Source organism: Benincasa hispida, chromosome 7 (genome assembly GCF_027475165.1).
Source record: "Benincasa hispida cultivar pf3 chromosome 7, pf3_genome.v1.1, whole genome shotgun sequence".
In the NCBI taxonomy this organism is placed as follows: Eukaryota; Viridiplantae; Streptophyta; class Magnoliopsida; order Cucurbitales; family Cucurbitaceae; genus Benincasa; species Benincasa hispida.
This window is the reverse complement of record NC_143484.1, coordinates 60,822,818-60,839,083: the sequence shown is the minus strand read 5'-3', so window position 1 is coordinate 60,839,083 and position 16,266 is coordinate 60,822,818. Positions and strand designations below refer to the sequence as shown.

At 34.1% G+C, this 16,266-nt stretch overlaps 1 protein-coding gene across 1 annotated transcript; it reads right to left on the bottom strand.

The window, feature by feature from the left end:
• Window positions 1-10,659: 10,659 nt before the first annotated feature.
• LOC120081836 (caffeoyl-CoA O-methyltransferase-like) lies at window positions 10,660-14,662 on the bottom strand. Its single transcript, XM_039037009.2, has 5 exons — window positions 14,512-14,662; window positions 14,155-14,243; window positions 13,817-13,967; window positions 12,997-13,128; window positions 10,660-11,068 (listed from the first exon to the last, which is right to left on the bottom strand). The coding sequence occupies exons 1-5, from the start codon at window positions 14,563-14,565 to the stop codon at window positions 10,781-10,783; spliced, it is 714 nt and encodes a 237-aa protein (XP_038892937.1). The 5' UTR covers window positions 14,566-14,662; the 3' UTR covers window positions 10,660-10,780.
• Window positions 14,663-16,266: the final 1,604 nt, after the last annotated feature.

Sequence of the window (16,266 nt, the reverse complement as noted above, 5' to 3'; positions counted from 1 at the left end):
GGGACCTTATGGACCTGTAGCTCAAAGCTCCAACGGTACGTGAATAACTGACTAAACTCTTTAGTCACGGGATCCACCATCCGTTAACTGTCGGACACTCCACTAAAGACCGACAATTGAATTCTCCTTACCACAGATATATTATGTGTCCATCTTAACCCTTCATAGATCGCTCGTAAGTATAGTTGGGCTAATAACCATTATACCCCTGTAGTTACATCTAACTCCTTAAGTACTACTGATCTTTCTAATGAACATAAGTCATAGTCCTACTATGACTGAGTCCTTTCTTCCAAAGAGAAGCTGTGACCACTATGTTCAAGTCCCGGAATCAGCCCTTAAGGGAGCAATCTCTCTAATTATCCCTGCTTCGGGAAAGGAGTGAATTCCATCTTATGGATTGAGTTTCCAACTCCCAGATCAGACAAGTCCCCAAAAAGGTAGGCATGCTGATTGGCAATCTGGCCACTCTCACCCATACTAATCAAAGAATCGCTCTCAAAGGCAAGAGTTACCAAAACACTTAGGATTGAGGTCGTGTCACCTATGGTCGTTTAGGTGAGATGTAAGTCTCTAGTATCAACGAGGTTATATACAAAGTCTAATCATCTTGTGGTCCGGGTCTTATACAAACTCTTTGTATAGGACACCCCCGCTCGCCCGTCTCCATATGAATGGTCAGGATCTACCATCTGTAGTAGTTTACAATACTTGCAAACCTCTACAAAGCGGGTTGTATCCGTAGTGTCACCAGAATCAGGTATCCCACCTTAATCCTTATACTACAGACCTATTTAGGTTATCACTTAAGTCATGATCCACTTGTATATCACATATACATGCTTAAGTTCACATAAGATAACCAAGGAGCTTCGTTTATTGGATATGAGTAAATGCCAGAATTAAATAACAATTATTTTATTCATCAAACAATGTGTATCTTTACAAAACAACGAGACTCCGGGAGAATTAGGACACCAATCCCAACATGTGGAGACATACAAGTGGATCGTGCTTTAACTGATAACCTAAATGGTCTGTAGTATATGGATAAAGGAGGGATATCTTATCCTGATCACATTACGAGTGTGACCCGCTTTGTAGGTGTTACAATTGTTGTAAAATGCTACAAATAGTCTGATCCTGGTTATTCGTGTATTAGACATGCTAGCGGGGACGCTCTATACAAAGGAGTTTGTATAAGACTGAACCACAAAATGTTTAATCTCATTATATAATACCGTTTATGAAAGAGACTTTCATTTCACTAGGATGACCATAGGTAACATGACCTTAATCCTGAGTGACCTCACCCATGCAAATCAAAGGACTGCCCTCATAGGCAGGAGTTTACAACTAACTCAGGATTAAGGTCATGTTACTTATGGTCATCCTAGTGAAATGAAAGTCTCTATGATGAATGGCGTTAACGAGACTAAACATTTCGTGGTCTGATCTTATACAAACTTCTTTATATAGAGTATCCTCACTCGCATGTCTAATACACAAACGATCAAGATCATACCATTTGTAGCACTTTATAACAATTGTAACACCTACAAAGTGGGCCACACTCGTAGTGTCACCAGGATAAGGTGTCCCTTATTTATCCATATACTACAGACCATTTAGGTTATCACTTAAAGCATGGTCCACTTGTATGTCTCCATATACATGCTTAAGTTACAACGATAATCCTGGATCTTAGTTTATTGGTTTGTGGTTAATGCAACTAAAATATCTCATATTTCATAGACTGAAAGGAATAAAATATCTCATATTATAAATCACAAAGCGTTTGATCATACATGTGTTTACAAACTACAAGACCCTACGAGATTTAAGGCATCAACCTCAACAGTTTTTTCTTCATTTCAGGAAATTAGTTCCTGGTGACAATTTGATGTTGGTTAAATGACGATGCAGGTTGGAGCTGGGTATGTTGTCTCGACAGTGGCAGTGGGAGTCTCTAGTTAACTTTACAGAATAAATTCATTTTGTTAGAAAATGTGTATGTAGTTCCTGGTTTAAAAAGAAATTTAATTTTTGTAAAGTGTTTACTTGAACAATCTTATTGTATCAACTTCAATGTAAATAAAGTGTTTATTTCTAAAAATGGTGTTGATATTTGTTTTGTGAAACGGGAAAACAACCTTTTTGTGCTAGGACCGTTAGCAACTTAAGCCTTCCATAATATTGAAATGTTTAAAACTGCAGTAACTCAACATAAAAGTCTTAAAATTTCTCCTAGAGAAAATGTCCAACTTTGGTACCTAAGGTTGGGATACATCAATCTCAATAAGATTGAGCGGTTGGTGAAGAATGAACTTCTAAGCGAGTTAGAAGAAAATTCTTTACCTATGTGTGAGTCATGCCTTGAAGGCAAAATGACTAAAAGACCCTTTACTAGAAAAGGTCTGATAACAGATAGATATGCAGGTTATTACAGTGCAAGGTTATTAAACAATGCAGGCTTGCGATGATAAAAATATATAAGATTGTGTCCAAAAAGCACTAAGTTCACAATATTGCGGTCGCATGCGTCCATCGCATTAAAATAGTTAACTTATGTATTTTTGTGCAGAATATGCATTAACGCAAGGCAGAAAATGCGATCCAAAGAAATCAACGGTCGTGCGCATTAAGAGATTGCATTAACGCAAGGCTATGTGGTCATTTGCGCTCGCAAATATCTGCTCAAGAAGGTTGCCGCATAGAGCCGACGCAACTTGGTGGGTGCATCTGGGTGAAAAGCGTAATAAATCACGATGGGACATAAAGCTGATGACGGTCGATTCCGAATTAAGTTGACAAGCCGTTAACGAACTACTGTAGCAAGTACACTCAACTTTTCGATGACAAATATTCAGTGCATCAGACAGAGAATTAATGCCATCCCATCAGTGCAATTATAAGAGAGAAGAAGCCTTTTACCCCGAAGCTCTATAAATACCAGAGGCCACCTTCAGTGAAGGAGTTCGACAGTTAAAAGAATTTCCCTCTTAGATAGAAGTAGTCTTGTTCATAGTTTTATTTTACTTAAAAGGCGGAAGCGAGGGAAGTGAGATTGTACCGAGAGATCATTCCGGTGAACTTGGAAGAGTGCCGGAAGCGTCGAGATCAGAGAGAAGGCCAACTCCTGTGGAAGCAGGAACATCTTTTGAGCAGAATAGAGTTAACAATGTAAAATCCTTGGGAAGTAAGGAATTGCTACCAGACTCTCTATCCTTATCTTCCATTGTCATTTTGTACTCTGAACTTATCTATAGAAATGGAATTTACATCTTTATATCTATTCACTCTCTGTATATTACGCATGAGTAGCTAAATCTGTCGAATGGGTTTAGAAGCACTTAGTGATGCGTTATTTTATGAGGTGGAATTATACTTATGCAAAGTGAATTATGTGTTCCTTATAATTATAAATGGAATTATGCAAAGTGATCTTAAAAATTATTACCTCATATTGTGTTCCTTAGTCCCTGAGTTCGACCCTGGAGTTATCAGGAAACTTAGTAGGATTTATACTTGGGTTCTGCTAAGAAAACTTGTTGCACAACGTATTTTCTATCACCACAATTTTTTTCATTATTTCACCGCATAAAACAACGCATCTAGTTTTTGGCGCCGTTGCCGGGGACTTTGGCAATTCAGTGTGCTAACGGTAATTTTTTTGATTTCTTTGCAGCTTTCAATCTCTGGCGAATTACGACCTAGAGATTGAAAGAACGTTCTGATGAAGATTGAGAGATAGCCGCCAATAACAACAACTAGAGAAAGACAACATGGCGGAACAACCTGGAAATGGAGCACCAAATGGGAATAACGTCATGGCAAATCCCATCCTATTGGCAAACGATCGTAATATATAATCAAACTACCTCTTGTCAATTTGAATATTTCAAACCAACACCAAGAACTGATCCTCAACTTGAATCCATTGAGTTACCAAGGGGACTTTATGGACATGTAGCTCGAAGCTCCAATGGTATGTGAATAACTTGAAGGAAATCGAATACGAGGATTTCCATGAGCAACGGAAAGATCATTCCGAATTACAATCGTATATGAAATATACAATTACAATCACAAACAAAAACATACGGTTATGCATAAAATACAGAAATTATAACATGTTATACAACAGATCAAGTACAAGAGTAACAAACTTTTGTAGACTTATCTTCAAGCTCCTTGATCATGAACGCTCGATCACAACAACACAACAACACACGAACGCTCGTCTAACACAACTGTTACATAGCACGATCACCGTGCACTCGAACTAAACAATCGCCAAGGTCACGAACACCCCGAACAACCTCCACAGAACCTCGACAGTATCGAGTTGAGTATGACACTACCAAGAAGGTTACCTTGATATACTCGGTGTGATAATCCAGAGGGTGGGCTCTATGTGAACTTGGTTTGAGGCAGAAAAATGGAGAAACCACAATCGTGTAAACAATTAAACAAGTGGGAGATGGAAGAATCTATCGTATAGGTCAATGCCCAATCGTTTAGAAAAAGCTAAGCAATCGTCTAGTAAAAGCTATACGATCGATTAGCTCATTACTTAGCTGAGTGTCTATCACCTACTAACAATCCATGATCATTTAGCTAACTCCAAGTTGTCGCTTAGTAAATCTAATTTACTTGATAACTTCTCGTGAGTATTTTCCGAGAGAGGAAATCTCAAGTTCACAATTTTGCAAATCTTACTAAAATTAGGAAAACATTTTTCCTTTTATCTCATATTTTAACCTCCTACTCAATAGATTATTAGAGAAAAAGAGATAATTATCTAATAATTAACATTATTATAAATGTAAATGATAACTAACTTATCATAATATATTTATAACCTATAGTTTTAATATTTCATCTCATGAAACAAATAAACCATAGCTTTTTTTCTATTCCATAGTACTTAATATAAATCTCATTTACATTAATCCTCCACTTGATGTATCTCATCAACCATACTGATCATATCATATATAATCGAATTACCTCTTGTCAATTTGAACATTTCAAATTTACACCAAGAATTGATCCTCAAGTTGGATCTATTGAGCTACCAAGGGGACCTTATGAACCTATAGCTCGAAACTTTAATGGTACATGAATAACTGACTAAACTCTTTAATCACTGGATCCACCATTCGTTAATTGCCAGGCACTCCACTAAAGACCGACAGCTGAACTCTCCTTACCAAAAATATATTATGTGTCTATCTTAACCAATCAACAGTGCGACAACCCTTCACAAATCGTTCGTAAGTACAACTCAGCCAATAACCGTTATGCCCTTATAGTTACATCTAACTCCTTAAGTACCACTGAATCATCTAATGAAAATAAATCATAGTCCTATTATGATTGAGTCTTCTTTTTTAAAGAGAAGCTGTGGCCACTATGTTTAAGCCACGGAATCAGTCCTTAAGGGAGCAATTTCTCTACTTACCCCTGCATCGAGGAAGGAGTGAATTCCATCTTGTGTAAGTGAGTTCCCAGCTCCTAGATCAGACAAGTCCCCAAAAAGGTAGGCATGTTGAGTTGGCAATCTGGCCATTCTCACCCATACTAATCAAAGAACCGCCTTCAAAAGCAGGAGTTCCCAAAACACTCAGGATTGAGATTGTGTCACCTATGATCGTTTAGGTGAGATGTATGTCTCCAGTATCAACGATGTTATATACAGTGTCTAGTCATCTCGTGGTTTGGTCTTATACAAACTATTTGTATAGGACACTCAACCTCGCATGTCTCCACATGTTTACAACACTTGCAAACCTCTACAAAGCGAGTCGTATCCGTAGTGTCACCAGGATCATGTATCTCACCTTAATCCTTATACTACAGACCTATTTAGGTTATCACTTAATGCATGATCCACTTGTATATCACATATACATGCTTAAGTTTATATAAGATAACCATGGAGCCTTGTTTATTGGATATGAGTAAATGTCAGAATGAAATAACAGTTATTTTATTCATAAACAATGTGTATAATTACAAACAATGAGACTCTAAGAGAATTAGGACACCGATCCCAACATAACTGACTAAACTCTTTAGTCATGGGATTCATCATTCATTAACTGCCAGATAGTCCACTAAAGACCGACAATTGAACTTTTCTTACCATAAATATATTATGTGTTCATCTTAAACAATCAACAGTGCAACAACCCTTCATAGATTGCTCGTAAGTACAATTCAGCCAATAACCGTTAGGCCCCTGTAGTTACATCTAACTCCTTAAATACCACTGATCCCTCTAATGAACGTAAGTCATAGTCCTACTATGACTAAGACCTCTCTTGTAAAGAGAAACTGTGGCCACTATGTTTAAGTCCTAGAATCAGCCCTTAAGGGAGCAATCTATCTACTTACCCCTGCTTTGGGGAAGGAGTGAATTTCATCTTGTGTAATTGAGTTCCCAGCTTCCAAATCAAACAAGTCCCCAAAAAGGTAGACATGTTGAGTTGGCAATCTGGTCACTCTCACCAATACTAATCAAAGAACCACCCTCAAAGGCAGAAGTTCCCAAAACACTCAGGATTGAGGTCATGTCACCTATGGTCATTTAGGTGAGATGTAAGTCTCCAGTATCAACGACGCTATATATAGAGACGAATCATCTCGTGGTCAGGTCTTATACAAAATTTTTGTATAGGACACTTTCCTCGCATGTCTCCACATGAATGGTCAGAATCTACCATCTGTAGTATATATAGAGACGAATCATCTCGTGGTCAGGTCTTATACAAAATTTTTGTATAGGACACTTTCCTCGCATGTCTCCACATGAATGGTCAGAATCTACCATCTGTAGTAGTTTGCAACACTTTCAAACTCGTGTCACCAAGATCAAGAATCACTCATTAATCCTTATACTACAGGCCTATTTAAGTTATCGCTTAAGGCATGATCCACTAGTATATCTTATATACATGCTTAAGTTTACATACAATAACCATGGAGCTTTGTTTATTGGATATGAGTAAATGCCAGAATGAAATAACACTTATTTTATTCATAAACAATGTGTATAATTACAAAAAATGAGACTCCGGGAGAATTAGGATACCAATCCCAACAAACATGACCCAAACGTTTGTGCCATAAGGTAGTTTCATCATACTTCAAAACAAAACAATGATGTTGAAAGTCAGTGGGTGTCGATAAATAGTGGTTGTCAGATGATCTCTTACCTGTCATGACAAGAGATCTAGCATTATCCGTGACAACAACATACCCTTCTTTTGTAAAGTTCACATCTAGCTCTTGATCACACAACTAGCTGATACTAATCAAATTTGTAGTTAGGCGCACTACTAGCATTATATCATCAAGTATAGACAAACCTGGATAGTTGAGTTTTCCTTTCCCAATAATTTTTCTTGTTGCTCCATCATCAAAAGTAACTTATCCCGATCTAACTTTCTTGGTCTTAGAAACATAGCTTTTTTCTCCAGTCATATGCTGGGAGCAACCACTGTAAAAAAAACCAATCCCCTTTGGTTAAAGATCTAAGGGATGTAAGAGCAACATTACAGAGATTTGGACTATTTTTACTCTTCAAATTTGCTTCATTACAGGAGACCACTGTAAAAAAGCCGACCCCCTTTGTTGAAGATCTAAGGGATGTAAGAACAATATTACAGAGATTTGGACTATTTTTACTCTTCAAATTTGCTTCATTACAGGAGAATGAGATCTTCTGTTATTGAAATAACCAGAAGACCATGAGTTGTGTCCAAAGCTCTAGTATCCATACAACTTATAGCAATAGGGTCCAATATGGCCTCTTTTTCCACAGAAGTGGAAGATTCACTACTTTCTGCTCGAATGATTCCTTGTTTGAAGATGACCAAAAGTAGGATATTCTGGCTGAGTATTTTTCCATGGTTCTTGTTCCTTGACAAATACAAATTTCTATTTGCCTTTATTTGAACTTTGATGTCTATTGTCAAAACTGGAACCAACGAAGCCAATACCACGAGCATCTCTAGAAGATTTGCCTTCAGATAAGATTTATTCTAAATAATAAGTTCCAGAATTTAACATCCTAACAGACTTGTTTATGGACTCTTTCTCAGCTATGATTTATTGAGTTCACATTTCAAATTAGAAATAACTTCCACAAGACGAGCATTGTTAGTAATAAGAGACTTAATTCTTGCCTTCTGAACATCAAGGACCTTCGCATCCTCACACCTCTGCTTTCAAAGGTCATGATAGGACGTAGTAATAAATGTGTCATGGGTTTCCTCATCTCCATCAACAATAATAAATTTACTGAAAGATATATTCTCCTCTGAATTGTCTGAAGAAATGCAATTGACAAAGGCCTTAACATCTTCTTCTAGATAACTCTTTCATTAGACTCCTCGTCAGACAAGATTAGAAATTATTCTGACTTATAGTGACCAAAGGCTTCACATTCATGACACCGAAACTGTTTGTCTTTGTTCAAATCATTACCATTCATTTTGTCAGAATCATTGATTAGGTAGTCTAGAGGTGTTGCCAGATTTAGTCATCCTTGGAGAGTGGAAACCCGATTTTCTCTCAAACTTCTTTAGCATGCGAGAAAACTTCTTTGACAGTAAAGTGATGACATCACCAAGATTTTCTTCGGACTCCTCTATTGGATCAGATGAGTGCCTTTCAATTGAAGATTATGAGTGCCTTTCAATTGAAGATTGCAAAGCTATTCCCTTGTCCCTCTTCTCAGGTTTTTCACTAAGGGACATTTCAAAAGTAAGTAAAGATCCGAAGAGATCATCATCCTTCATTGTAGTGATATCTTGAGCTTCTTCTATTGTAGTGACTTTCATATCAAACCTCTTAGGTAATGATCTGAGAATATATCTAACAAGTTTCTCTTCAAAGATCTTTTCTCCCAAGGCAAACAATTCATTTGCAATGGCAAATGACCTGACATTGAATTTAACAATAGTTTCTTCTTCTTGCATCTTTAACACTTCAAATTTTGAGGCCAATAGTTACAATCTAGACATCTTAACTTTGGAAGTTCCTTCGTGAGCAACAAAAAGAATATCCCAGGCTTCTTCAATAAAAACACATGTATTGATCAACCAAAAGATGATTTTATCAACATTATTGAATATGACATTTAGGGCTGGAAAGTTTTCAAGAGAGGCTTCATCCTCCTCTTTAGTCAACCCTACTTCAAGCTTGAGCTTTAATTCACCTTTCTCATCAGCTACTTGAGGATGTGTCTAGGCAACAATAATTGACTTCTAAGACTTGTTGTCTAAGGACTTTAGAAAGGTTGACATCCTTGCTTTCCAATATTCATAGTTTGACCCGTTTAGTATAAGGAGATGTGTAGTAGATTCTCCTTCCTTTACTTCTTCCATTTGAGAGAGGTCGAATCATAACACTAGAGATAATGGTGACTCACTATGATACCAATTGAAAATAAGAAAGGAAATGATTACTATAAGATAACTATGTTACCTGTAATGTCACAACATTCTACACAACAATTACAAGATATAATTAGGAGATTAATGAACACAAGAGCAAGTAACCCAGTTCAAACCACCTACATCTAAGGGGTAGTGTACCCAAGAAAGATAACTTCACTAATATTAATGATAAACAATTGCAACATAGTACTATCTATAATGATCACACAATTACAGTGATTCTCGAACAACTTTATCACTCAACCGTACATCTAAGTTTCCCTAGGTTTGAGAATTCCTCTCATGGAAACTTAGGCTCCCCTAAGTGAGAATATCAGTAAAGAATATCTTAGGCTCTCCCTAAGACCGAGACTCCCTCTCTGTAAGGCTTGAGCTCCCCTCAGGTCGCGAGACTCATTTTCACTGAAATTGTATATTTCCCTCTAAGAGCAAAGTCCCCTTGACTAGAATGACTTTGGGCTTCTCCCAAGCTCTAAGAATACCTTCTCAAATGAATCGTGATACACAGAACATAAAAAAATAGAGTATGTCTCCAAGTGATGCAATTTGCTTGTTCTTACACAATTGATACACTTACGATGTTGCTGTTATAAAGATAGAACGACTGATCTGAGTCAGAGGACTAATTATTCTTTAAACATGCACAGTGGAAAAAAAGAAAAACAACCCTAACTTCCAAAACAGTCACACACTGAACAAGAAAAAGATTTGCAAATAATGTTGCAGAAGAAAAATCCTAATAAGGACTGCAAATTCTGCATTTTTGAGAAATATTCCTTTGCGAGAAACCGCAAATGTAATGACAACTCTAATAACATATGCAACACTTAAATAAATAATACTAACCACACAAGATCTAACACCATCTTTATATAAAGATTTAGTTATATTCGTAAGATTTCAAAATGAAGGATATGAAAGAAACATTGGTGTCGATACATATAAAAAGCAAATGGATATTAAAGGGAAAAGAAGTAAAAAAAAAAAAAAAAAAAAAAAAAAAAAAAAAAAAAAGAAGAAGAAGAAAGGGCAAAAAAGGAAGACAAAATTTCTCCCTTATTGTTCCATCTAATAATCTATAATTACCTTCCAAAATGTATGTTGTGAATATATGTCATTTCCTCCATCAATATCAAACAAAGGCAAATTAACATGAAAATTTATGTAGTATCTCCAAAAGTTACCCATGTTTGAAGCCTGAATATTCCAACCATTTCATTATTAAAATCGATTTCGTGCTCAAAATAAATTCAATAATTTTCCTCATAAAATTTATCTAAGTTGAAATTTTGACATGCTAAACAACCCCATTATTTGATACGTCTGCAAAGAGTAACACCGTCTCCAATAGAAAGGAGGGCTATCTCCACCCGCATGTCATTTACTAAAAAAGCATTGAGTCGTTGTATATGAGTTTTGTTTTCCTTCAAATCTTCATGGACGACGTCATCGCTTAGCGCCACTGATCCATACCACAAAGTGTTATCATAGGCAATTACTCCACCTACTTTCATCAATTTTAAAAGCAACTCGTGATATTTAGTGTACTCCGACTTTATGGCATCAACAAATGCAAAATCAAACTCTTCTTCTTTGCCCTGTTTCAGAGAAACAATAATATCATATTTCTTTCTAAGAAGTAAAATTTTCATCAAACTATTCACGTTAATTTTTGGACACGTAATTATTAGACAAATTATATGTTGTGCTTATTTATTTATTTGAGTAGAAAAGGTTACCTACAACTTAAGCAAATTTTTCATTTTAAAAGTTGTTAATGTACTTTAAAATTTAAACATACCAAATGTGGTTTTTGTTTTAATTTCCCTTTGACTATCATCGCTCAAGCCTCGAGTTAGGCATATCTTATATAACTCAATTTTGTTGACTCAATAGTAGTTCTTATGCCTCAAATAAAAGTAATAACAAATACATGAATATGTTAAATTTCTTATATCCCAAGTTTAATTTTCTTATATCCAAATTTCTATTTTATCATAGATAACATTAAGATAAAGTGAATATTAATAAGAATATAATGTTATAAATATGGAATGAAGATTTGAGCTTTTAATTTTTGTAAACTTTATTATTATTTCACTTTTAATAAACAGGAGATACATAACCCAACAACAAAGAACCACAAAGCTGAAATTCATATCCCAAGGCAGAGGAGAACCAAGACGGCCATCAAAAGAATCTCTACAACCTTCTTCAGAGCTAGAAGAAGAACTAGAAACAAACTAGCACCAAAATTCCCACAACCCACAATAGCGCGAGCCAAGCCATTCACCCCTTTTTGGACACCAAACAAAAGAAACGACCCGGGCGCCCACAGACAATGAGTCAATCTCCTTAACCTACTAATTCAACTCAATCAGATCACAACCCACACGATTTATAGGATTAATAAGCTCTTTTTTTCTTTGTATTTTTAGAATTGTATTTCAATTGACCTTATTAGGTTGACCTTGATAATTTGACATGTATTTAATTATTTCAACAAATGAATTGTCTTACCCATATAATGATACATTCATCAATATTCAATATTAATTATATTACTATTACAAATGACCATGTTTATCAATTTTTCATCGATTATTGAACTAAAAAAATATTGAATAAAAAAAAGAACTAAAAAAATATAGATGGTCAGTTTTATAATAAAACATATAATACACCATTTTTTTTAGTTTTCAATACTTTTATGCATTCTACTTTATTTACAAACACACAATATATATATAAAAGAAGGAAAGTATGTCACGTTGTAAATTATGATTTGAGGATAAGGTAGAGATACTAAACAAGATTTAAAAAAAAAAATAGATAATAGATAACCTCTCTTCCAAATTTTTTAGGATCTCAGCCTCCAAAAAACAAGTTCAACCTAAAAAGTTCTCTTCGATTCTCTTACCTTTTCCAATTTAACTATAAATATAAGACAAGCCAATATGATTGTAATATCACTAAAACTAAGTCATTACTTTAAATTCGTTTGCTATAGGATTCCATAACTAACTAATTTGATTGCAAAAATAAAGAAATTATTACTTTATGCACCCACTTTATTTACAAATACATAAAAAAATGAAAAATATTTTCTAAAAAATAAAGAAAAGTTTATCACGTTCCAAATTATGATAAGAGACACTAACATCCTCACACAAATTGAAAAAACAAAAGCCTCCCAAATTTTCGAGGATCTCGACCTCTCAAATAATAACTTCAACCTAAAAAAATCTCCTCCGTTCTCTCCACTTTTTTCTAATTTGATTATAAATCTAAAATTACCCACTAACATAAATATCACTAAAATTAAGTCATTACTTCAAATTCATTTATTATAGGAATCCGTAACTAATTAATTTGATTGCAAAAATAGAGAAAATATTGAAATAAAACTAAATAGCAGTAAACAAAAAATAGGCTAACATCACCTAAATATTTTTGTGTACTAAATTTGTAATCTGAAGAATAGAAAAGCATGTTTAGAAAATGCAACTTTCAATCAATAACTTACATCACTGAGGAGGTTATCGAGGGCAATCAATGCTTGAGATTCCACAAAATTGATCTTATGATCAACTCCTGCCTTCTTTATAAATGGTAAACCAAATTCGAATGATCGTCTGTTCACATCAATTGTTGTTATCTACACATTCCATGTAAAATAAACAAATAAAACAATAACGATGTGAATTTTAATAATAAAGTTGATAATAAATCTTTCAAAATCGTGTATAGTCTGTAATTGACTAATTTGCCATATGATTGAAATTCTTTAAGTTAAAAGTTCGGTTACTCTTATTTGAAGCTGTGAACACAATATTAAAAATAAAAGTGCAAAAATGTATAAACTACAATAAGGAAACTTTCTTATTTAACTTGATGTTAGAAGATAATATATAGGTTTAAGTTTAAAAACCACATCCGTCTCTATTTTTAATTTTGTTCATTTTAATCTTAAATATTTTCAAAATGTTCGTACATTAATTTTGGTTCATTTTAGTTTATCTATTTTCAACTATATTTTAATGATCATGTTTTAAAGGTTCGATGATCAAAATGAACTAAATCGAAAGCATAAGGCCAAAATGAAACAAAGTTGAAAGTAAAAGCTAAAATAAACATTTTAAAATACATGTACCAACAAGAATCAAAGTAAAAAATACAATACCTAAAATTGTATTTAATCCTAATATATATTGAAAATGACAATGATTAATTGCATCTAATCTTATGCATCCTTTTCTCATTACACCTAAAAATATTTACCACATGATACATCTTTATTAAACTTACCCAAGTTTTTTCTATTATAGAAACTAAGCGATAGCTACCTGGCCATCGGCGGGCAATGCAAGCGCCGTGGTGAGGAGCGAATAGCCAGTGAATACGCCAATCTCTATTGTTTTCTTTGCGTTCATCAATTTCAAAAGCATTGAAAGAAACAATCCTTCATCCGTCGGTACACTCATCACACTCCCATTCCTGCAACTCAATTCCAAAATTACTAATCTAAATTATTAATGGATTACTAATCTAAATTATTAATTAACCGCTCTCTTATACGATTATCACACTAAATCCATCCGAAACGATGATCCTAAATTCATCCAAGTCGATCGATCCATCGTTCAAAAATTGAATCGAACCAATTGAAGAGTTGGAAACTCACATGGACTTGTCGAATTTCTCGAAGGTGGATTCCCTGAGTTCCTTCAACTGTTCATGCTCTCTCGGATAGGCATTGGCTTCAAGTATATACTGCAATCAAATTCATGTGTTTCAACGTCAGTCATTTTTTCAAATTAAACGGGGTTTGATTGGATTTCTACGATTGTTGAGTTAATTAATCTGCGGCATAATCGCAGAGTAATCGAGGTAATCAGATCTGATGGATTAAATTAACTGATTAATCCGTAGCGTAATCGGGAGGAATTAACATAATCAGGGGCGCAGCGCAGGGATTAATTATAGTGCCAGAAATCGAAGTGAAAACAAGAAGAGGATTTAGATTGGAATAGGAGAGAACCTGGAGAAGAGCGGTGCTCTGGAGGATGTTCTTCTTGGGGGAATTATCCGCCATTAGTTGAACCGTAAAGAATGTGCTTGGATTCTTGTATTAGGGAAGAGACTGAATAAAACTCCAGTGATTTTATTGATGAGAAATAAGGCTATATATAGGCAGAGAGTACATGAGAAAATAAAATTACAAACTAATCATTCTATTAGCTTGAAACAAACCGTGAAGCATTTCAAGCAAACTGTGCGTTAAATGGGGGAAAAAAAACTAACTACTCAATCTTGGGTGTTGTCTTTTCCAATGAAATTTTGTCCTGTGTCAATTTTTTCAAAAAAAAATTAGATTGTAAATACTCTCCTTTCCTTGTACGCACAAGAATTAAGAAAAATTGTCACAGGTAAACCTTTAATTGAACAACTCTTAAACTTATACAAAGATAAGTGTAGTTTAGAACCAATCAAATATTTCTTGTTATTTTCTTACTATGTATTGAATAAACGTTAAATAAACATTGGACAAATGTCAGTGGATGGAAGCATGTAGGTTTGTGACTGTTAGACGCATTTCCTTTGAAATATATATTTTAAACACAAATTAAATGTGCTTTTAGTTAAGATATGAAAAATATTTTGTGTTCCGTTATTATTATTATTATTATCTTGTTTTTTTTAAGAGAAATTGAAGATGACGAAAATTGCTACCTATATAAACTTGATTATACAAACCTTTGAAGAGTAGGGTACATCCTCGGTTGAAAATTTAGAATTTTTGAAGCTTACTTCATAACAAAGTTTTGTTCATGATAAGTGAAGAAAAAAAATCAAATTAGCTCAATGAAAATGATTAGGTTTCTTGATAAGGAGAAAAAAACTACCTACTGAGGTAGAGAGAGGACCAATTCTCAGGGTTTTATCTTTATATAAACACCTCTCATCATGGTATTTAATTAGAGAATTATCTTTTACTTAATTGGCTCAATAAAATAATAGGGTTACAAGATAAAATAACAGATAATGTAGAAGAGCCACATTAATAATAATATTAAATTTAAAATAAAACTAACATTCTCCCATTTGACCTATTTGACATTATTTGTCATAAACGTTCACAAGCATAATGCATAGAGAAGATTAAATGGTTATCTTCATATCATGATATCAATATCAATACAAGAAAACTACTAAAGGATCATAGTGGTCATACATCATTGCACTGATATACTCCCTTCCATGTATCATGAAAATAATGCTTCATCTAATATGATCTATAATAAAGATAATCAATAATGATCCAACAATAAGTGTTTTTATCAAAGACGATGTCCTATTTGATTTACATAATTCATTTATGTATATACAAATCATAAGAATGACCATAGAATAAAATAAAAAGCAACAAATAAATGAACTGAGAGTGTCAAATAACATAATCATAATATCAATTAATGCTCGTACGTTCAACATGTTAATTAAATATCTTTGATGAGAATCATTTATTTAATGGATTTGCAATCATAAGGTTAGTGCTAATGTGTTCAATTTATACCCTTTGTTTTTTAATTTCTTCTTTAATGAATTTTTTCTTTTTAATTCTGTTTATTTAGCACCTTTTAAATACTTGTCGTTTTTTTAAAGAAGTCCGTTGCAAAATTATCATAATAAATTTTTAGCGACTTGATAATATTTTCGACAATTCCAAGTCCTAAAATAAAGTTCTTTAGTCATAAACCATTAACTGTAGTCTCAAAGCATGCTACAAAACTTT